The 23,614-nt window shown below is 35.8% G+C and overlaps 1 protein-coding gene across 5 annotated transcripts in view; it reads right to left on the reverse strand.

Annotated features, from left to right (window-relative positions):
* ZFC3H1 (zinc finger C3H1-type containing) overlaps positions 1 to 23,614 on the reverse strand; it is a 38,046-nt gene that overhangs the window by 4,249 nt on the left and 10,183 nt on the right. For all 5 annotated transcript variants that reach the window (XM_062492029.1, XM_062492027.1, XM_062492030.1 and 2 more), the window contains exons 7-31: positions 22,433 to 22,530; positions 21,295 to 21,498; positions 20,478 to 20,642; positions 18,796 to 18,933; positions 18,315 to 18,433; positions 17,827 to 17,973; positions 16,761 to 16,935; positions 16,416 to 16,547; positions 15,188 to 15,736; positions 14,995 to 15,104; positions 13,621 to 13,752; positions 12,686 to 12,807; positions 12,049 to 12,150; positions 11,573 to 11,689; positions 10,469 to 10,652; positions 8,528 to 8,714; positions 7,910 to 8,101; positions 6,356 to 6,593; positions 5,100 to 5,205; positions 4,808 to 5,006; positions 3,801 to 3,895; positions 2,823 to 2,933; positions 2,091 to 2,195; positions 1,835 to 2,000; positions 1,073 to 1,173 (exon numbers count right to left, since the gene is read on the reverse strand). In XM_062492029.1, coding sequence (XP_062348013.1) covers positions 1,073 to 1,173; positions 1,835 to 2,000; positions 2,091 to 2,195; positions 2,823 to 2,933; positions 3,801 to 3,895; positions 4,808 to 5,006; positions 5,100 to 5,205; positions 6,356 to 6,593; positions 7,910 to 8,101; positions 8,528 to 8,714; positions 10,469 to 10,652; positions 11,573 to 11,689; positions 12,049 to 12,150; positions 12,686 to 12,807; positions 13,621 to 13,752; positions 14,995 to 15,104; positions 15,188 to 15,736; positions 16,416 to 16,547; positions 16,761 to 16,935; positions 17,827 to 17,973; positions 18,315 to 18,433; positions 18,796 to 18,933; positions 20,478 to 20,642; positions 21,295 to 21,498; positions 22,433 to 22,530 — 3,994 coding nt within the window. The remainder of the gene's footprint in view (positions 1 to 1,072; positions 1,174 to 1,834; positions 2,001 to 2,090; positions 2,196 to 2,822; positions 2,934 to 3,800; positions 3,896 to 4,807; positions 5,007 to 5,099; positions 5,206 to 6,355; positions 6,594 to 7,909; positions 8,102 to 8,527; positions 8,715 to 10,468; positions 10,653 to 11,572; positions 11,690 to 12,048; positions 12,151 to 12,685; positions 12,808 to 13,620; positions 13,753 to 14,994; positions 15,105 to 15,187; positions 15,737 to 16,415; positions 16,548 to 16,760; positions 16,936 to 17,826; positions 17,974 to 18,314; positions 18,434 to 18,795; positions 18,934 to 20,477; positions 20,643 to 21,294; positions 21,499 to 22,432; positions 22,531 to 23,614) is intronic.

Consider the following 23,614-nt stretch of genomic DNA (forward strand, 5'->3'; position numbering starts at 1 on the left):
GGAACCGTAAAGATATCCAAAGATACAAACACATTACACAAAATACACGATGCCTAATCTGAGTCAAGAGTTGCAAGCAGGAAAAAGCCCAAGCCACCATATATAATAGTGATTTGATCATGCTCTCAGAACAAAACAAATTAAGATCCACTTTCAGAGAACAACTAACAAGTGTGAAATCAGAGACAAAACATGATCTTGGCATGTTACAAGATTACAAGTGGATTCACTTTTAGCATGCACAAGGTAACTGCACATTTGAAAAGAGACAAATTAGTTTTATAGTAATGGGGCTAGGCATACTGTTCTGTCAGTTCTCACCCATTTCATGCAGTACAACATTGTCTAAGGGATCTGCAAGTTCCATCTAGACAGAATCGCAACTTGCTTTAAAATGAAGCCATTCAACTTCATGTGCCAAAGGCAGGTGTGTCACACTCTCCCCATGCCCACAACTACACATGAGGCTTGCTTTGAGTTCTTTGGGGTCACTGTTGATAATGAACAGTGTTTTGGGACTCTTCAATATTACTTAAATATTCAAGTGTTCAGTGCACCTGAACACAGTAAAACATGGACTCTAATCCTGGCAGACCACACTCTGAAATACTGTTTGAGTAAGAGCCAGTGCAATGTTTACATAAACTGGTTGCTTCCCATCAGATTCCCTTTAAATTATGATTTATCACTGCTAAATAAATGTCAAGTTAAGCCTTAAGCTAGCACTGTTATATCCATTCTTATCTGTTCTGGAACTGTACTTGTAATAGATCATCAAGTAGAAACAAGAATTTAATAAATATCTGACATTTCTCTACCCACTTGAAATTTTGACCATTTGTAGTCATCACGAGCAATGCAGAGTTAATTTCTGTATAATTATAACCTGTCTGTAGTTAGAACAGAACATTGTTAAATCTAAGATGGAGATATCAGAAGGCACAATATGCCTTGAGGAACATGCAGTAATAGAGGAATAGTTTTACTTCTGTAGTAGAAAGCAAATCATGCATATCTTGCACAAATAAACAACAGTTAACTGCCTGCCTTAATTAAAAGTATTTTTACATACCTCAGTGCAAGTCCAGGATTAGTAGGCATGGTAGAACAAAACCGTTCCAAAGTTTTGGAATGCTGAGATTTTGGAATGCAGCTCAAATAAAAAAGAATTACCTGCAGAATTTGAATTATAAACATTAATCCACTTTATAGGTATTATTTTCCTAAGAACAATGGTATGACCAACTACAAACACTATGACTGAGTTCCACCTTCAAACCTTATCCCTCAAGGGTACAGAAATCAATTTGTATAATATGAATTTAATGTCAAGTTGCTAGCACCACCTATTTCAGGCTTTTCTAGCCTGCATTTAGTGCATAAAGATAAAAGCACTTCTTGTTAGCAAAATGGAATCCAAGATTTCTATAAGCTTCATTCTGTCTGTAAAAGTGCTCGAATTTTTCCTACTACTTTATTTCTTCTGTTTCTCAACCATTATAATTTCTATGATTGAATCTGTTTCCATCTGCCAGTGGTACAGCTCTGCAGACCCCTCTTGTGTAACCGTATCTTCCTTCCCTTAGCTATTTTCTCTTTTCTCTAGAAAAGAAGTAACTTTTCTTTACCATGCCGTGAAGTTTCTCTTTGCATTACAGGACCTTTATTTGAAAAGGTCACTTCTAGATACTCTTCTGCTCAAAACACTACTACACTTCATTCTTTTTCTAGCTCTCAGTGTTCATATACTAGTGCTGTACTTGAACAAATAGATACCTGCCAACAGGTCATCAGCCTCTGTTTAACTGAAACTGTCCACAAGACACATTTTTACCTTATTATGAAACTCATAATTGGTCCAATAATCAGCAGTACTAAATGGAATTGGGTATCGTGTGGGGACTGTCACCAGACATCTATTCACTAGATCAGTAAAAAGCTTGAATTCTTGAACTTTGTTGGTGGATTCAACAACTTTGCTATTGAGAAAAACAAGGTAACTGGAAGAAAAAAAAAAAAGAAAAAAGATGGTTCTGGTAGCATTCACTTAACAGCTGAGATTAAGTAACTTTCTTCCCTTAAGAACTTACTCCAACCAAATGCTTTGAACAGTTTCCTGCTGCATCACTGCCCCCAGAGCTGCTTCATAAGCATCCAGTGCTTCACCAACACTTGCATGAAGAGACTGGCACAAACTGTTTATATAAAAAGAAAAACTGTTGTATGTCATAAACAATACTCTTAATGTGTAATTACACGTAAGACACAATTAAGAATTTCCCTTTCTCAGATACAACAAAAAAAAATAGTATTTTCAGTTTAACAGTATCATGGACTAATTTATCACTCATTTTATTAGAATGGGTAAGTCTCAAAAGCAGGTAACAAGGAATAATAAAACAACCATTTAGTCTGAAATGCAACCTTGAAAGATAAACAGAACGGAAACTTTTGTAAAGTAAAACTATTGTAAAATGAAAGGAGGACAACTGAAAGCAAAGAGAAAGAAAAATACTACTAGTAGCAGCAACTTAAAACAGAAGTAAAACAAACAAAAGAGTCATTTTGAGATGAACACACCTATTACCATTCCCATAGGTCAGAATTTCTCAACTGGAAAACTTAAGCTGACGTGCAACTGAGTTTCATAAAATTATCTCCACTGTGCAGCAGGCCAGTAGGTTCTCTAAGGACTGGCCAATCATTTATTCAGATAATACGAAGTGAAATACCCTTAGGCAAGCAATGAATACTCTGCTTTTGAAAATGCAATTTACTCAGATACAATAGCAGCTTCTCAGAAATTCTGGGGAAAATCTCACCAGTAGATCTGCCAGAGATATGGGATTTGCTGGTTAACAACATCATCTGTAAGGTGTTCTTTATAGAGAGGTGACGTAAATTCAATTGGCATTGGAAAATTCAAGAGATATCTACAAGAAAAAAGGAGTAGTAAACAAGAATAGCCTTCTACATGGAAGAATCCTATACAGGTGTAATGTTCAGTTATGAAGTTCAGTTCTTGAAAATTACTAATGCGCTTTTCCTAGATCTCTACCCAAACAAAATCTGTACAGAAGGCATTACACAGAAATACAGAAGTAATAAATATAGAAGGCATTTACACTCTCATTATGTACAAAGTTACATGCTGCTTTATATGACACTCTTCCCTTCCTTTATAAAATACATCAAGTACATAAACAAACGTAAGCAAGAGACTTAACCTAACTTAAGAGATCACATTTCAAAAGCACATCTGAATGAGCTTCAGCATGAAAGCCTTTTGCTTAGAAGACCTTCAGAGGCATCTGTTTCAACCGTAGGGAAATGTGGAGATTTCAAAACTTTGGTGTTTCAACTAGGTGCTAAAATTCAAGGGGGAAATCATCAGGCTATGTAATAAACCTGTATCTTTTCATCAACAATAATCTAATTAATAACATGCTGGACGTCTTTTTCAAATCCCTAAACAGCGTATTTTAGACATGCAATTTTAGGCTCCTAGCTTTAAGGGGGGGAAAATAAACAAAACCAAATTTAGTATATAATGATTGATTTTCATTGCCCTAATCCAGACATGCAACTTGCGTGCTGCTTTGTTTTTAGATGCTCATGACTTTATAAATTAGCGTCTATGCAAAAACAAGTGTAAACCTTACACCAAATCATCATTCGCTGAAGTTTTGGCAAAACATGCCATGCTAAAACACAAGAGGTTAAAAGTTCTAGATTATTATGTAATTCACAAAAATGCCAATATTGCCAAAACTTAAATTAAAAAATTTTTCTAAACATACCTTAAGAGATCCATGGGACCATGCTGTTGGCATGTATTCTCAAAGAAAGCTGCCACGAAATCTTGTAACAGTGGAAGAATACTGCTTGACTTCTCCTGTTTTGTTTTTTGGGGTTTTTTTTAATGGAAAAAAATTAAAATCAAACATCAATCTGAATATGGTGATGCCTTAAGTTTTAGCTTTCATATTTTCCAGATTCTCTGCTGCATTAGTATACAACTCTGAACTTCATAAAGTTTTGCAACTTCTCCTCACAGTTTAGTGAGACAAAGCAATCCTTTTCCAGCCTGAGAAACAAGGACGGCATTGCAGCTTCAGGCCCAAAAAGTGTAAACAACAACGAACTGAGGAGAGCAATCTGGGAGGATGGGGCCTCATAACCTGAAGCTGTGATTGGACAGTTAACCCAAATATGTGAATGGACCAAAACTTATAAAAGGGATAAACTCGTGACTTGGGAATCCATTTTGGATAGAGCCATGGCTGGGCTCATGTACTGCCCAAGGTGTATCCTTTGAAGGCCTTTTAATAAATACCTACTGCATTCCTTTAACACTGTCTAGCCTCTGTTCTACATCAGCCTCTCAAAGCACCAATGGTAAGGCTAATTTAAGCAAAATAAATAACAAGTAGGGTGTCTATCTCTGCAATGCTCCATTGTCTTCATTCTCTCACAAATGAAATTTAAATGGGGCAATCAGCAGTAGAAAGAAGCTGAAAAAATATAACAGGTTGCACTTTTACTTTCTGTTATTCTTGCTTAAGGATATTATTTAACATTGAATTAGAACAACCCAAACTATAAAGCTATGATTTTATGTAATTGCTAAGATTATCTTTTATCATGTCACCTGTCTTGCCTATTATACTTTTCCTATTTACAGGAAGGAGACATTACAAAAATACCACTAAGTTGAGTCAACTTAGTAAGATTTTTAAACAACTCACTAACCCCAAACTTTGCAGAGCTAGCAGACCAGCAAATAAGTTTTGAAGTAGAGTATTACCTGTGAAACAAGAAATTTACACAAGCGATAAAAAATTTCTGCGTTCTGAGGATTCTTCTCAAAAGCTCCAAACCACACATTGTGGGCATTTTCGCTCTGCTCCATCTGCAAATACAAGGTGGCCAAACTCTCCAAAAGCTGACAGTTGTTAGGGCAGAGCTCCAATAAAGATCTACAAAGTTCTGCAGCAGACTCCCACCTTAAAGAAAAGTCAAGGTTAAGTTTAACAAGAAAAAAAGGAAAACAAAACAAGAGTGAGTACTCCAGTTAAGAATGTCTTGAAATAACTTACCTTCCAAGAAGTTTCAGCAAAGCTATCATGTTTCTGTAGAGAGGAAAGCAGATAGCTATTCTCTTGTCAGCCTGAAGGCTTTCATCAGTACATGTTTTGACTGCATCTACAAAACAAAAGTAAAAAATAAATCCTTTAACACCGTAAACAGTGTCAAAGACATGTGAAGCCTTAGCATAATAAAATGTCTCCTTGTACATAAGGAAGACACGTTATGTGTGAAAAGGTATTTCAGAGAGCATTGTTTTTGCAAATTATTAGAAACAGATAATTCTCTTTGGAAAAGCTCTCTTAACTTATCACCACAGTACAAAGACAAGTCTTTGCTTCATCTCTTACTCATTTTAGAAATAGGAAACAACCTACCAATGAAACATTAAACCAATGTTATAGACAGCAGCATATCCCTAGATTTAAAATCATATTCCAGGATTTTCAATGTAGCTGCTGAAAGCTATTGAGGCAAAAGCTAATACAGGATATTATTTTTCTCCTCAGTATAATAAAACACCATCCAACAATGAACACCCCATTACTATAGCTAGACAGCCTTCTCTCACACAGCTGGACTACTCCATTGATCCTTCAGTATTTCAACACTGCATTACCACCAGCAGCACAAATATATTTCTCAGTGGCAACTCAATGCTGCTGCTGGCTAACCACTAAACACTGACATTTATAAATACTATAGAACAGCATTTGTCTACTGCTATGAAGTCTACCTCTGGCAGCATCACCATAAGCTAATAACTCAATTTCTTCTAATATCTTGATTTTTTACATTTTTAAAAAATTATTCAATTCACTTATAAACATATGCATTGTTCTGCCTCTTTTAAGGAAATAGACTAATATTCCAAGAAAGTAACTTTCCAATAAAAATGTCCTACTGAGGTGAGAAAGGGTAAGAAAGAATGACAGCTGAAGCCTAGCTTTATGACTGCACAAGCCCCCCAGAAAATTGCAATGTCATACAATGACAAGCCACTGACTGGTCTTTTTCTCTGAATTATCATATTCTACCAAGATAAAGCTGTGGGTTGAAACCACAGATGAAAAACTGTGTGCTGGTTAAGGCCCCAAGAACGTGGATTTTCCTCATTACTCTGTTCAAAACAAAATGCAATATTCACTTGATTAATTCAATGGCATAACATAGTCATCAGCACTGCCTTGAAAATCCAAAGATGAATAACACTTCTTAATACATTCCTCACATGTTGTAATTCAAGTATTTACTACCTTAATCTTACCTTCAAACATAGCTAAAAGTGTATCAGGATCAGTCTTCACATCTTGAACTGTCTGCCATGGTATTAAAAATGCCTCTTTGTGCACAATCCTTGAAGGGCTGACATTAGCTGGATCATAGAACTTAACTGGGAGAACACCAAATTCAATTAGATGTATGTAAGCCAGCCAAGCCAAGCAGCGGTCGCTTGCAGTAAGGTGTTCTGATATTATTTTTTCATTTGCTGATTTTAAAGCATTCTGTCAACATTAAAAGAAATGCATTACATTTCAACCACAAAGCCTTTAAGATTTAAGTATGGAAAAAGAAAACAGGAAGAGTAGGTTTTAATATTCTCAAAACTTTTCCAGAGAGAGACAAAAACTAATTCTTAATGCAAATCAGGATCATATTCAGCTTATGTGAATGCATCATTATTCAAATTACACAGTTTCTAGTAAAAAGTTCAGAAAAACCCCAGAAGATTGTTATTGCAAAAAGTGAAGAGAAAGGCACTTTGAAAACACATATCTCCCAACATGTGTTTGTTCCATTTTCCTGCTTTATTCTCCTATTACTTCCAGTTGAAGTAATACAGTAGCTCCAGATAGAACTCATCTACAACCTAGAATCAGCTTACTGTATCCTACTAGGGTTTGTTTGTTTGGCTTGGGGTTTTTATTTATTAAATTCTAGTTATAAAACTACCAAGTTATACCTATTCAAATCTACCGAAAGGGCCACCACCATCTCTACATATGTTTTTAAAAATGCTTTGGAAACCTTACTGAGAACAAGGATATTATTTCAGAGTTATATTTCTCAGTACATCTGGGGAAAGCCAGCACAGCATTGCACTTTCCCATTCCAACTGGAACCAGACAAAAGGCTGAAGTTCTCAAATTCTGTCTGAAGGCAGTAACAACCTGCAGGAAGCAACAGGTGGCACCTGCTGGCAGGAATGAAACAACCTGCAACTCAAAGGACAGAGCTCCCACTTCAGGAGAGGGTGATGTCCATTCCTCACCCTCAGCCAGCACTTTTATCATCTACTCAACAGTTACCTGTCACCTAAATTACATCTATAGTCATAGTTCTGGCCTGAGATAACTCAATGACTTCAGAGTTGATAGAAGCAATAAAATCTAATTTAACAGTCTGCAGATTTGAGAGTAGGGCAATAGTGTTAGATAAGTACTATGTTTGTTCACAAGAACTATTGGTTTGGTAATTTTTGAAGTAACTTTGAATACCTGAGGCAATACTCACAGGCTTTTCACTGCAAAAACCTGATCTATGGTTTACAAGAAACCAAAAAATAAAGTATGTCCCTGGGAATTATTTTGAGATATAGCAGTCCAAGCTATTAGCTACACAAACAAAAGTAGGCGACAGAACCCCCAAAGATATATCCAGCTTTTATAATGGCATCACAGCTCAAAGCAGAAGCCTCTATTTGTTGAAGAAATTCGCCTAAAGGAAGGCACAGTTCCATTAAAGTTCAAACTACCACAGTCACATGCATTAAAGAGGTGAAGCTATGAAAACACTCCTGGGGTGGTAACTTGGAAGTTACCTGCAGCAGAACCAGAGCATTCTGATGTCTTCCTGTAAACAGGCTTAAATGAACCCTGTAGAGGAGAGTCTCCAGCAGCTGAAAGGACACAAGGCTTGGGTTTTCTCCTCCTCCTGTCATTTCCATTAGGAACTGTAGCATCCTCCCACATACATAGTCTTTTCCATCGAAGGAATTCTCCAAATTCAAAAACTAGAGAAATAAATCATAGTAACAACAATCACAATACAAGTAAAGCTTCTAGGTTAAAGTTTAAAAAAAATCACACATTTCACAAACTTTGCATAATGTCTTTTGCTATCTTATGAACTGTGTTTCCCTCCAAATCACACAAATGTTAATATTAAACCTCAAAAGATACCACTTTAAATATGTACAAGAACACCCAAATTTTACAATCAATATAACATATTGATTTTACGTAACTTTTACTACCTGAGGAAAACTAATGATTTCTACAAATAACCAGCAAAAACTTGAATAATTTCATTTTCAACTTTTGAGTTTTCAAAAAAGCTATAGTGCTTTTTATTGGACACTTTCCCTGCCACACATGCTGACTTTATACAATAGAAAACACACTTACAGGAAAACATAGACTTCAAAATTTTTACTTACTGTCCACCAGATTTGGTAAGAGGGAGCATATTCCACTGCTGTTTCACACATTTCCTGTATCTCCTCCTTGGTTCCTCTTTTTGAGAAAAGTCTCAGGTAATGACACCAAATTTCAGGATTCTCTTTGTTGTTCTCAAGGGCTCGAGCCAAAACATTTAAAGTAGAATCTAAACACTCAGATGATGAGCTATAAAAATTAAATATTGAAAAAAGCACTCACATTGACTGTGTCAGTATTATGACTTAGTATCAAATATAAAAATAGATGCTTTTAAATAAAATGGAAGTCACACAAAGTGTATGCCATCTTTTTTTTACATGTTGTCCTTTACTATCAAGGTTTCAAAGCTTCAGCAAGTTTTCAACTTTCAGAGGTTATTAGGTACAATTATCATAGTGCATAGAAATAAGTTTTCTATAAAGATAGCCAATTCAAACAAAAGAGTCCCTATTAATTGAAAATATGTAAAATTGATCTGTAAGCAAAGTTCTCAAGCTGCAAGGATATAAAGGCACTTATATCATACAGGTTTAAGAACCTAAGCAGATATTTAAAAGGTGTAGTAAAATGAGTTATGTTTTTGTATTTAATTTACTTACTACAGTTATTAAATATAAGCTTTTATTTCAGCATGTCATACAGGTTCTGTCTCTAGGACATTTAAAATAAAAGAAATTTTCTTTTTTTGAAATAACAAATCGTGAGATTATACCCACCAACTAATATAAGAGTGGCTGAAATAACTGATTATATTGCAAACCACAGAGCTGAGCTTTAATTCATAAATACATTTTCCATGAAACCACAGAATACTTCTGAGGTCCCACTTATCTTGAAACATCTTTAGAAATTATTTTGCATGGACATTTATGAGAAGAAATACACAAGTCTCAAGAAAAACTTAACAGTTAACCACGTGTAAGTCTGAAGCTTTCCCAAGCCCACTGCTTTCACCTTCTACAGCAGTCAAATTTCTTCAGAGTACTGAGAATGGGGAATGGGAGAGGTGGCTGTTTTAAGAAAAAGAAGCTTATCTTCCACTAGGTTTTCTCCCTTCTTTTCTTGGTTGTTTCCCAAGTACACTTATATTTAGAAGGCATGCTCTTCTCACGCTGCCACTTGCTGGTAATACTTTGATTACTGGCCTTTGCAGTTCTACACCTTCTGTTGTTCAGGCATTTACTGATACAGTTGAATTAATTATTTTTCCTGTATTTTCCATTACGCAGATTTTCAACAAGGCTTCTAAAGTAGCGCTGCTCCTCACCATTCCCCCTGCTTCCTGCTACTGTTGCTCAGCTGTACCTATTAAAATTGAGGTCCATCATCATAATGGATGAAACCATCGTGACAGAATTCCCTTGAAATGATCTGATTACCAACAGAAACACAGTACCCTGCAGCATAATTTTAAAGAAGAGAAGCTAGAGAAATTTAGGAAATTAAAGTTTAAAAAAATCAGAAAATAAGAAACCAAATGCTCAACTGGATTATTTCTACAGGGATAAAACCAACTAGCAGAACTGTACTTGTAAGAAAGTTGGCTTGATGAAAGTAATTTCAAACCTTATTCCAACCATTTACCCTGTAGAGGAGAATGACTTGAGTTCATTGGTCTACTTTTACTGCTGGAAGTAGAACATTCCACTGTAATCTAACACAGAGCACTTTTCAAGCATGAACAATTACTTCTCCTTACTTCCCTACTTTCCATCAACTTCCGTTCTGAATCAGTATCTACCCGAAGATAAACTATGAGTGTAATTTATTACTCATACACCATACTAAATACAGTAGGAAATATAATCTGATCTATTTTTTAACCTGCTTTAAAGTAATGAATTATTTGTGGCATTGTTGAATAAAGTTAGCATCAAATACGAAACTTGATCATAGCAGCAAGGGCAAATATATCAAGGCCTCAAATGTAGTAGACATACCCTTCATTTTGATTCAAATACTTATATGCAAGTTTAATCCAAAGCTGTACATCACAGGGGTTTTCTTGGACACTTGCTTCCAAGTTGGAAATGTCATCAGTCTCACTTGTGAAATACCGGACATCATCTGGAGTCACCACAGTATCAAGCACTGGAACTCTTTTTTTATATTCTGTGGGATGAGCTGTAAATAATATACATTTTTTTTTAAAAAAAAGGGAATTTCCTTTTCAAAACAGTAGTGACCTGAAACTCTCACAAGAGGTGGCATTTATATATTTCAAGTACACACATTAAATATTTAATGCTAATAAATAGTGTTCTCTCAGCACCCTTCAAATTGTATTGCCTGTAGAGAACTGGTTATAACTGGTTATATTTCAGACATGAAAGAATGAAAGAATTAGCAGTAAAGGCTGCCTTGATCAACAAACACCAAATAAGGCTGTTCATCAGGCAGCATTAGGAACTAGACACATTTGACCAAAAAAAATTATCGCAATTCTGAGTCTCAAAAAATCCTTTTTAGAGATTTGCTAACAAATCCTATAGCACCTCCTACTTGGAGGAGTCATAAGTGAAACACTGTCAGGTTACTCATGCTCTAGGCAGCTTCCAAGTCTCAAATGCTGCTTAACCACAGCTTTTTTCAGCTCCTGACCTCACACCAAGTACCAACTCCGTACAAATTTAAGGTAACTGAACACTGATGTTTTACTATTTCAAGTTCAAGGGGAGGGGGAAGGAGAAAGCAGGGCTGTTGAAGGAAAATAGATTTTTTTAAAAATCCTAAGGGTGTATGGGCAAGCCTGAAACATTCTAGGGAAACAGTTCCTTATACTCCTTTTAAGATTAGGTAATTAGAAATTCCACCCTAATTTCCAGTCCCATTAAATTAAAAAATCTGATAGAATTACAAGTGTAGGTCAACCTTTAGCCAAATATTTAAGCAAAATAAAGTTTGCATACAGGAAGTATAAAGTCAAGAAAACTATTAAAAGCACTGGTTTTCTCAAGGAGCACTTTAAAAATCAAGTGTTGGGAAGAGGTCGGTGGGTTTTCTCCTCCAGTACTTATTTAAAGAGTGCCACACATCCAGATTACCATATTTAATAGGTCCAACAAACTGGTCCTCTTCACTGCTGCTACTTTCCAACAGAGGTTTTCTCCAGTACCTGGGTCTCCATTTCCTTTTCTCTTTCCAAGTTGTATGTGGAGGTGCTGTAAATAAATAAAAGTAGTAAAAATTTAACTTTCCTGTACTCAAGAGTAAAATATTTTTCCAAATAAAAGACTTTAGATAAAAAGAGTCTGTGAGTTCAACAGAAATGTATATATTTCGATAATACTTACTTAAAATTTATTGTGCTTAAGTGTATAAATAAATTCTACAAATGGAACCCCAAAACTATTGTATTATTGCCTTAAACACCACTGACTTTGTTTTACCATAATCAGAATTTATAATGCTGAGAAAAATAAATTATATAAAATATATCCTTGGTTTACAAAATCATCAAGTTATTTAAATATTTTTTTAAATTTTATACATATTGCATTTAATCTACCAAGTTACTTACTGTGACTTTTACTCTCATTGACATTGCTGGCCAGAAGAACAGCCATCTGATCCACTGACATACGATCTCTGTTTATACCAAAAAGTTTTTCAACATATTTTTCTGAAACAGCAATGTGTACACCTTAGGTAAGCATTTAGATTAAAACAGGTCATTAACTTAACAGCAATTTAACACAATCTGAGGTAAATTTATGAAATATCACTGCTTTAAGAGGCAGGGTGATTTAACACGCTAGCACAAAGAAATGAAAAAGAAGGAAGTTCTCTTTGGCAACTTGCCTGTATGGCAAAGGCACTGTTATAAAATTTCAGATTCACTGAAACAGGTCAGTTCAGTAGTTACAGAAAGAACTGAGGAAGGAGAGAGGTAAAGATTCCATGGTCACTGCTCCCCAACACCCTGAATCCCAGCAATACTTTTTTTGAGTGAAATGTTCCTCAGATCACTGACTTTTCTTTAAGACACCAAGATAAATATCCACTACAAAGGACTGAAATGGACAACCAAAGAAACTTCATATAGCTGTATCTTACATACTGCTTCACATTTAAGTCCTTGCACTTAGAGCCTTTAATGAAACCCATTCCCTTCAGAAATCAAGTTTTAGATACAAAAGAACAAAAGACTCAGTAACCTGTGGCAGCGCTGATTTCCTCATCGGTGCTTTTTTCTGAACAGCCAATCAGTTCCAAATTGTAAGACAGAATATCCTGAAAGAGCTGCTTACGGCTAAGAGTGCAATCTTTCATGTGTTGCCTAAAACAAATAAATAAGCAATTAATACATTTATCATAGCAACAAAATATTAAGCAAGTTTCAGTACACACTTTGGTGAGGCAAAAAAGAAACAACGCCCAAAATACTATTCTTTACTTTGAAATTTGGTCAAACATATCTGGGCTTTTTCTAAACTTAAGTCTACATCACAGTATTTAGAACTTTCCAGTTCAAATAAGGTAATTATAAAGAATTAGATACCAGTTTGTACATTGAAGAGTCAAACAATGGTGTGATGACAACAGCTAAAACCTGATCCAGAATAAAGTTCACTCCTGTTTTACCAGTAGTTAAGTTTGCATATTGAGTTCTTTCCTAACCAATTCACATCCACTTTTAAATATACTGCACAACATTGGTAAACAAATTATTTTTAATACAATTAAACACCAGCCTTTAAGGAAACAAACTTAGCCAGTACTTTTCCAGGAAACTAGAATTATGCTACAATATTATTATTTTTTACACTTAATCATTTATGTGGTATACATTTTTCATATAAGTGTGCTTAACAGCATCAACCACTATGTTGAGGCTCTACAATGAGTTGAAGTCATATGTAACCAGTTCCATTTGAATTACTACAACAACGTGAAATATTCTCTATCAGGCCATTCTATTTTTCTAAATTTACATCTAAAGAGCATCCTCGTTCTTCATGGCTTAGATGAAAAGGTATTTTCTTCCAACAAAATAGAGCATTAAAATAACCTTGTCTAGAACTTGTGCATAGGATCACATATACAGATCTTCCAAAGAAAAGAAAACCATACTTATTTCAGGCTAACTTACCACTGACAGTCATCATCATTACACGTGCCTGTTAAATCAAAGCGGCAGAAACACTGTTTTGGCTCAATCATATTGCTATATGTTATTGAACTGAGGTACAGCTTCTCCTTGGTACGAAAATAAGGACTAAACCTAAAAAGAAACAGTGAATTATTGTCATAAAAGTACATGAAGCTAGACATCAGTTTTCTAAAAAAGGTAATTAAAAATCACGGTCTATATTAAATCTTATTATTTCCAAAGCCCTACTACTAACCAAAAGCATCATTAACCTAGAGGCTAAGACCAAGGTAAAAACAAGAGTGAGAGGAAGGAAACAAAGGAATACTACTCAACCTAATTAAGTTTTCCTCTAACACTCTTCTCCTTTAGGTGCAGAACTCCATAAATATGAAAACAGGAAGTGTAGTAAACACTCAGCATGGAAAGCAAACAGCTGTTAAGTGCATTCCAGTAATTTATAGAAAATCTCATGCTCTAGTCAGCATTAAGACCAATATCAAACAGAAGTGTAAAGAGAACTATTAAAGATTAACTTGAAGAAACGGTGGGGAAAAAAATATAACAGTCTTAGAATGCATAAAGAAACATAACCAGTCTTAGTCTAGCAGACTAACGCTTTAAATTTGTTTTACATCTTTAGCTGAAGTTTGACTACATCAATTTTAGTTTTCTAGCTCCTTCAGGTTGTTGACATCATAACCCACAAGTTAAAATGAATACTCCTGTAAATATGGCATCTTCCATCTTCTACTACTTAAGACCATAGCAATAAAAAACCTGAAGCACATGGTAGAATACAACTTTTCCAGTTTAAATTCCAGACTTCTGTTTTCTAAAATTTGATGTGTAGGAACAAAGTTCTCTTCAGTCCAAAGACAGATGCACCCAATTGATTACACTTGCAGATGTTACTGTCAAGTCAAGAGGAATCACTGATTATGCATCTTTCCACTAAGGAGGAATCCAAAAAATACATGACTGAGCCAATGTTGACTCAGATAATGTAAATCCTAGCCAAGCTGAAGACTGCATAAATGAAATATGCTTCTTGGATTTACATTGCTTCATACTAGATACAAAACTCCTGTTTTCAAACACTTAACCACTTTTTTAGTTTAGTTGTATCAAACAACATGCACCATGTAAAAGCAGCATATTGCATAAAACCAAGGGACATGTGCATAGCAGAAAAAAAAATAACTGAAAAACACTAGGTTCCCTAAACCAGACAACATTGTTTAGGGATAGTCAAGTTTCTCACTAGGACCTGTCTTTCTGTCCACACCTGGGTATCAAGGAAGAGCACTGAAGAACCTTTGAACAAGGACGCACACCTAAGTGTAAGTCAAAGAGCTGCTACAGCCTTCATACCTGTATGATTTAAATAGTAGAAGAGGACTACGATACGGTCCAAACGGAAACGGTTTCACTTCAGCTTGTTTACTTTGTGATGCAAAAACATCCATATCCACTGAAATTTCCTAGGAAACAGACAAACATATATGCAGCAGTTCGGATACCACCTAGTAAAGACAAGCTTCACGTTTAGTTGTAAAACATTTACCTGACCACACAAGAGATCTTCCTTAGGTACAATAAAGGCAGTACTTTTCATTAGTAGCTCTTTCAAGCTATCAGCTTTAGTGTGAAGTTTTTTCAGTTCATCAATATTCAACCCAAGGAACAGCTCAGGCTCCTCTGAAGCCTTTTTAGAAAGTTTGTTTATAGTATCTTGTTTTGGAGTGTCCATGTGTTTAAGATTTGGTTTTGTAAAAGAATTGGATTCTCTGAAAGACCTCCTTCGTTCTCTGTTTGAATTAGACGAAACTTCATCATCAAAGTAATTTTCTTCACTGTCCAAAGTCAATTTGTCCTGTGTGAGATCATGAAGAGATGGCTGAGGTAATGCAAATTCAGATTCCTCTTCTACATGAGGTGTCATATTTGATTGTTCCTTGGTTTGAAGTGCACGGGCCTCCTTCAACTTCTGAATCTTCAGAGCATATTCATACTCTAGTTGCTGCAGTCGTTTTTTCTCTAGTGCAATCAATTCTGCTGAAGGCTTTTTTGGACTTGATGCAGAGGTGGTCTCCAATTTCAACATTTTGCTTGGCTAAAAAGAAAAAAAGTCTCTTTATTTCTATTTTCTCATCTACTGACCTACCAACATAAGAGGGAAAAACATAGGAAACATATTTAATTCAGAGTTTATAAAAAACATTTTAAACTCTTGCACAAAGATTTCCACAAACAGCAGAAAAACAACAAAACTCTGCCCCAATTCAAGCGGCAGATTTTCAGGTTTTGCAATAAAAATTACCCTACATCATGGCCATCTTCAACAGAAGTTCTGGCCCCAATTAAAAGTTGAGCTATAAAACAAGTACACACAATGATGCTGGGAGCAGGAGCACTAAAATTTAGAAAAATATTTTACACTTCTATTGGTAAATTTTGTTTTTCAAAACAGTATCAGATCCTCTCTGCAACAACTTAGCTTGATAGTTTAACATTATCATTGGTGCCTAGAGACAGTATTTTCTTCTTTCACAGCCTTATGGCTCCTCTTATTACTTATGAATGCCATTCCTCTAGCATAGAAATGTAAGTTTTGAAGAGTTTTCTTCCTAAAATCATTAGTCTTTTTTTTAATTCTCAAAAAAATGAACAAAACTAATAGGAATACTCCCTACATAGTTTCTGAAATGTTTTCCTGAAATTCCATTTGAACTTTGTTTATCAAAATGGACTCTCTCTTCCAAGTAGTTTGGTTTAAAAGCATGCTGACTTACACCAAGATGATCTTGCTCTAGCTTTCGTTTCCCAATTTCCTTACTTGCTACTGCTTTTGCTCGAGCAAGTTCTTCTCCATATTTTAATGCCAGAGCTTTTTTTACTGTAACTCGTTGTTGAACTTTATGTATCTGAAAAAATAAAAATAAAAACTAAGTACTACAGCAAGATGCAAATTTACAGATATGACCAGATAATAAAATATAATTACATGGAGTTAATGAGATATAACTAGATGGGAATTAGTAAGTAATTCAAAGAAAGCCTATGGCCTCTAAAAATCAGGCAACCCATTTCAGGATTCCCAGCTCTGGGAAACAGAAACATTTCAGAGTGCCAATTACATGTTCCTGAAGCCTCTTAAGAAATGCCTTGTTAGCATTCAAGATCTTCTCTGTCGCTTGTAGCTGTTCAGCCAGTTTGTTAATTTTGTTTTCAGCAATTCGAACATTCTCTCTCTTCCTGGCCTGTTGTTGCAATAAATTTTTCAAGACAGACTCATCCTTCATCAACAGCATTCTGAAACAGAAAAGGAATGTACACAATTTTTCCAAAGATAAGCTGCTTCTCCACAACCCCAGTTAAGAACACAGCTCTCCTCACATATAAAAAGACTACAAATTAAGCTTCTCCAGATGGTCCTAACATCCGTAAGACAGTAAATACTGTCAATATAAACGGCACATTTCAGCATCCCAAGTTCAGCATATAAGCATAATGCACATGAAAACATCCTAGTTACAAGGACAGGGGAAGTTAAGCAAATGCTCTATCTTTAAGACTGTTTTTCAAATACAGACAACCAAAACACAAGCATTCTTGCTTTCTGTTAAGTAACAACCCATCTTAGGGCACATACACACTACCAGATGACAAGCCATAATATTATAGCACAAAAATAAAAGTAGACAAATTACAAAAAGCTATGCATCAAAGGAAGATAAGCACTTAGGTAGACGTGTGTGGATGAAGAGAGAAGGGAAGACTGTTCTTCAGTTGATGACTGACCACAAACTACTTTGTTCACAAGACCATACAGAAATAATCAAGGGGCAAAAGAAGCAGGAAAGAGGACTATACTTCCAACCATAACTTGAAATTAGAGTGAGGAGCATAGAAGAGGCATGCCACAAGAGAAAACGTAGCACAAATTATATTCTAGTCACTGAACATAAACACAGCCAAAAACACTTAGTACAATAAATCATACTTAAAAGTTATCATACACCACACTGGCACTACAACACAATTTCTTTTGCACAGCAACAGAATTAAAGGCTGAATAGTTCAAGACAACAGGAAAAGCCATTCATTGGTCTTTAAATGCTACACAGAACTTAAGCATTTAAAAATATTTCCCCTTTTCATCCTGTTAAGCAAAAGGTAGGACTTTGACAGTGAAATGCATACCTATTTTTCTTGAGCTTTGCTTCTGCTTCTGTGACTTGTTTGGTCACTACTGCTATTCTCCCAATTCCATCAACTTCACCATCAGAATTTGCAGGGGATGAATTGTTCTTCACTGGATCAGACTTAATTAAGCGCTGTTTCTCACGACTGAAACAGAAATGTTAAAAACGAAGATGCTCAGTACCTTCAACACTCATTTTAATGTGTACTCCCAAGTGCTTTTGCATCCTTGAAAAGTGTAGCAAGACAAGATTTCAAGTTAAAACAGGAAGTACCTTTCACAACTGCAATCAGTTACTCTAAGTCAGTGCAAATCCAAGGATTTCTTTTAGACCTCTATGTTTTCTTACCAAAAAACTGCATGGGAGAAAAAGCCTGAAGGTAAGGGCAAGCTTTGTAAACTCACACCTTCCTTCAAGTTGCAAAAGTAGACTAGTAAAGGGCTACAAATAAAACACATTTTACATTAACAATTAAACTAAGGTTACCTGGCAATCTCTTCTTTCAGAAGTCTGTATTCTATTTTCTTATCTTCTGGCAAAGCTTCTGGAGTTCTCATTGGATCATTCTCTTTTTCTGATTTTGGAGGGGCTTTGATTTTGGATGCCTATTACAATCAGACTCAAGTCAGTACCAGTCACACCAATTTAAAACATAGTTATCAAATAGTATTTACATGAGAAATTTCAGCACTTTTAAGCCACTACTTTTTTGCTTAATGATACATTGAATTTTAACTGAAAAAAATCAAACCAAAATATATTAAAAGTTCTATCTTCAGGATGCCATCTTCAACAAAAAAAAAATTATCTTGGGCAATCCAAATTACAATGTAGTTGTCCAGACAGAAGTAATGTACTCACTCTTACCCCTTCTGATTGCAATTCAGTATTTCTTGACCAAATTCTAAAATTTAAATTCTGCATATAAAGAGAATTCATTAAAATTATGAAAATTGACATCATTTACCTCAACATTTCTCCTTGCTTCTTTTATCATAGATTCTAGTCCTCCAAACACACTGCTAGTTGAGTTAGAGGGCTCTCCATCAGACTCACTGTCATCTGAGTCATTTAATGTAACCACAACAGACTTGTGTTTTGGAAGCTAGGGTGAGAATGTAAAAAGTTTTACAGTAAGAAGACAAAGTTAGAGATACAGTGGACATACTTACAAAAAAATAAGAATAAGATTAACTCCTTTTGTTATCACACACACCAATCCCACATTGTAAGGCAAAAATAAGTATTTATGTATCTCCACAAGACAGTAATATAGGTTGCAACCTTTCATGTTTTCAACCTGTTCCCAAGTATCTAGACCATTTACTGGTCCATGGTTATAGCACAAGTATCTCAAACATCTAGATCCGACACTCGATTAATTACTTGAAATGCAATTTAAATTATCATTTTCCATTTGCAAGGAATTTTTTTAAGTAACTGAGAGGTAACAGCCAATCAAAGCTGCATAAGAACTGGTGTGGCAGACATACCAAAATTTCCTCATCTTTCTGCTAGATTTGAAATGTCTCTTGTCCCACAGTTGTATTTATTTGATCTTACACTGAGCTGCTGAGACAGTTTAATTGGTAGAACACAATGTAATGAATAAATGAAATAATGATTAATCACCTTTTGCCAGCACAAATTTAAAAAGCTCACTGAAGATCAGGTGGCTGCCAATTCCAGCACAAAGAAAAATGCAGAAACAAGCAGACAATCTAGATCAACCTCAAATGCTCTGGAGTTAAAGTTTGGGGAAAAAAAGCAACTTATTTCACATTTCCAGACTGCTCTTCTAATCTCCCACTGTAGATCTGGACAACTATATTGTCTACACACACATATAATATTACCCTTTATCTCAGAACAGAGCCTTGTCAAAGCTCTAAGTGTCTTTAAAACACTACCCCATCAAGAAAACAACATTTTTAAAAATGAAAAATACTCAAATTTCTACAATCAACTGATTTTGATACTCTGCGCAATTCTCAAGATATGGGTTCTATATGCTACATCTGATTGTACTCCAGCTGCGTAATTTTTTCACCACAACAGGATAAACAGGTAAAATTCCAGTTTACGTTGGTGCAAGGCACTGGTCCTCTCCTCACAAATACTCTCTTCCAGACACACTCAGACATGCTAACGCTAACATGCAAACTATTCATTGAAAAAAATTCAACTCCTCCTACAATGAAAAGTACTGTCCCCCCCCTCCCCAGAAAAATAGTTTTCTAACCAATTTAGCATGTTAAGTAAGTTCAGCAATGGGACTGATGTTCCAGACATCTTAAAAGGAAGAGAAACACCTGGCCAGGTGCAGGAGGAAGAGCAAGAGTGCCTCTGTTTTGGCACTGGTGTCTGTGCTAGCCTGGATAAGAGAATAATGGAGCTATATTTACAATCTCTTAGTTCACTGTATGTCAGCATATTTTGATGCTCTCTTCAGCTATAAATTCTTGCTTCCATGTTTATTCCTTCCACAAGAGCATATGGACTGTCAAAGTGATTAATAATTCAAATGCTTAACTGAAGCTTCACTCTTCTGTGCTGCATCACTAGGAAACCTAAGTCTAAGTCTGCTCTTCACTTAAACTGAGCTCAGTTTCAACTCATATTTAGTAGGAAGCACCAGTATTTCCTTACTGTGATCACTGCTCGTGGAAGCCTCGGAACTCTAACAAACTTTGTATTTTGCACCCGTGGCTGAGACACGGTATTAATACTGACAGCAGACAGATTGCTTCTTGGCACAGGCTGCAAGTTGTCTGGAACAGGAGGGGAAGGTGGACCACTGTTACTTGATGTTTCCTAAAAAACAGAACGAAAATATGGTCTTAAAAAATACACACTGTACACAGCTATTTCAAAAAGCGTCAGTATAAATGAAACTTTCATATATGCCTTGGAACTTGAAATTGTGATTTAGGCAGACTATTGAAATGTATGCATTTCACTGCATCGACAAATGTTGCATTTCTGCAGTAATATCAAAAAGGCACACAAGAGCAGGGCCAGTTTTTCACAGGTCAACTGCAAAAGACCATTTAAGTAATGTCAAAACCAATATATTCTTTCAAAACGTCAAGCTTAGATCCCCACTCCAACAGAAACTCTCAAAACAGCAAAAAAAAAAAAAAGTTAACCTCTTCCAACTCCTTTTCCCAGAAGTCTGAAACAAAGTTAGTTGTCTTACTTTCTAACGAGAAGTTCAAAAATAAACATTTTCTATCAGAAAATCCCCATTCCTTTTACTTACTCCATTTTCAGTACCCTGAAGTTTCATATTACTTCAGAAATAACAGGAAAGGTGCAATTTACAATTCCAGAGTGGTTCTTGTTGATTTTACATCTCCAGAAATGCAGCATAAAACCCCCTATAAGCCTCACTTATAGCAGGTTGCATTGAAATTTTGGTCAAGATTGCCATCTAGAGGCTTACATTCAATAAACAATAGAGTACCTCAGCTCTGAAAGCACGCTTGTTGGCTAGAGACTTGAGTAATTCTTCTCTTAAGAGCATCTCCTCCTCCTCTTCCTCATCAGCAAATGGAGGTTTTGGTGGCTGTTCAGGCTCTTCAGGGGGAAGAGGTGGAAGAGGTGGAGGTGGCTCAAGAGAAACACAAGGAATACCCTCCATGTAAAGATGGCTCAAAGATGGTACAGGCTGAGAAAAAAAAAACATAAAACAAAGGTTTGAAATGTGAAAATTACTACTCCTTCATGATTACCTAGCAGAGGTTTAGAACTAGATTATTCCATGGTTTAAAAGTAACTGAACTGTATCAGTTTAATTAACATTCAAACTACATTTGCATCCCTGTCAAAGGCTGTCACTGAACAGTTATTTATTTCTCAGAGATTAATGGAACCAATAAAGTTAGATTTGGACAGTGGAAGCTGTGGAGTAATACAAACTAAATCTAAATGAGAATCTGAACCAGAGGTAGTCTAGCCAGAGAAATGCAGTTGACCTGCAGCCTTCTAACAGTTTTATGAAACTGTCTTAGCTAGCAAAATTACAATTTCCCTTAGTCTTGAGAGAAAGTAGTACCTTTCTATTGCTTTTCTGAGAAGACTAACAATTATTCACTGAAAAAAAACTGGTAGCGAAAAAAGGCCACATTAAATCAATTTCCATGCACACTCTTAGGTAAGAAGACAGGAAACATAGTCAAAAGGCACAAAGTTTGAATGACTGATGAGCTACATGTCTTGGCTTTCACCCATCAAGGTAGTAAATCAGATCAAGCTTATCCACCTACATATGTGGCCTAGAGATGAGAGGGAAAGTTGCCTTGTGCCAACAATTCCAATTTATTCTTATTCCTTATATGCTTCAGACAATTTTTGCTTTCTGTATGAAAAAACACAGCTCCTAACAAAAGAATTTCAATTCAAGAGGGAAAATCCCCATTAGCCAACAACTGCATCAGCCAAGAGACAGCTGAAATAAAGAGTTTTTTAAAAGCAGCCACAAGTCTAACACATTATTTCAAAGGAATCATTAAACAGAGTAGTACCAAAACCAGAATCTAAATGTAATCCTAGCTTTAGCATTAGAAATCAGATACACAACGAGACTTGTCCACGTTACTTACTGGAATTGGAGGAGGTAGTGGCAATGAAATTGGTGGTACTGGAGGTGGAAAATATCCTACTGGACACTCAAAGAAAGGAGGCTGCACTGGGGAAGAAGCTGTAATTAAAATACTGAATGTAAGATATTTGACAGGTATTTGTTAAATGACAACTCATGCTTTATGCTTCAACTGATTTAATGTAGCAGAAGGAGCCCAACTGCTTTCTAGCGATGCACTAGTTTCAGAGGTAACACCAGACACAGCACAGTGTCTTTTTTTACATGTATGTATACTTTTAAAAAGAGTAGTTACATTTTCTTTTTCTGTTTTACATACAAAATGTAAGTACAGCCAACCAGTGTTGGTAGGTAATGCAAGACACAAACCAAATTTAATGTGTAAGAATTTACTCGCTAAAACAAGGTATCTCAGTACCCTGATTACAGGGTACCAAAAATGCAACACAAGTAGGACAGAAGCAGACCCAAAGTACAGCTGATAAATTCTGAAACATTAAACAAGAGACTGAGATGCTTTATCAAGAGATTTGTGTAGCTTACACATAGAAAATAGCAGGTGTAGTATTTTAACAAAGTAATGTATAAGGATGGCTGACAAGAAAGGAGAAAAAATAACCAAGAGTGGAAGACGAAAATCAAGAGAAAAAAGCAGCCAATCAAATAGTATGCTCAATGAATTTTTCTCAATATGTTGAGATGGAACACAGAAACCCAACTACCTTAAATGCACCTCAGACTCAAGAGTCAATAAATCATTTAGGTTGGAAGGGACTTCTAGAAGATGTATGACCCAGCACAAGTGCCCAAACCAGGGCTGTCCCCAAAGTCACGTTATTGAGCTCCAGATATATTTGACAATGGAGATTACACAACACTTAAACCTGCTCTAGTGTTTGACCATCTTCTATATAAGCAGAATTTGTTTTGTTACAATTTCAGTGTTGCTGGTTGTCCTTCTGTTGCCCACTTCACTGAAGAGCTTGGTTCTGTCTTGTCTGCAACTGCCCATTAAACAGATGAAAACAAGAGCAAAATCCTTCCTTAGCCTCCTCAACACAAATGCAGTTTTCTCAGTCTCTTTTTCCGTAAGCCAAGTGCTTCAGTCTTCCAATGAACTTTATGAAAGACAGACCTGAAACAGTTTCCCTCTGTCAACAAGTTATTTTGCCAGGTTTATTCT

This window comes from Cinclus cinclus, chromosome 4, assembly GCF_963662255.1.
Source record: "Cinclus cinclus chromosome 4, bCinCin1.1, whole genome shotgun sequence".
In the NCBI taxonomy this organism is placed as follows: Eukaryota; Metazoa; Chordata; class Aves; order Passeriformes; family Cinclidae; genus Cinclus; species Cinclus cinclus.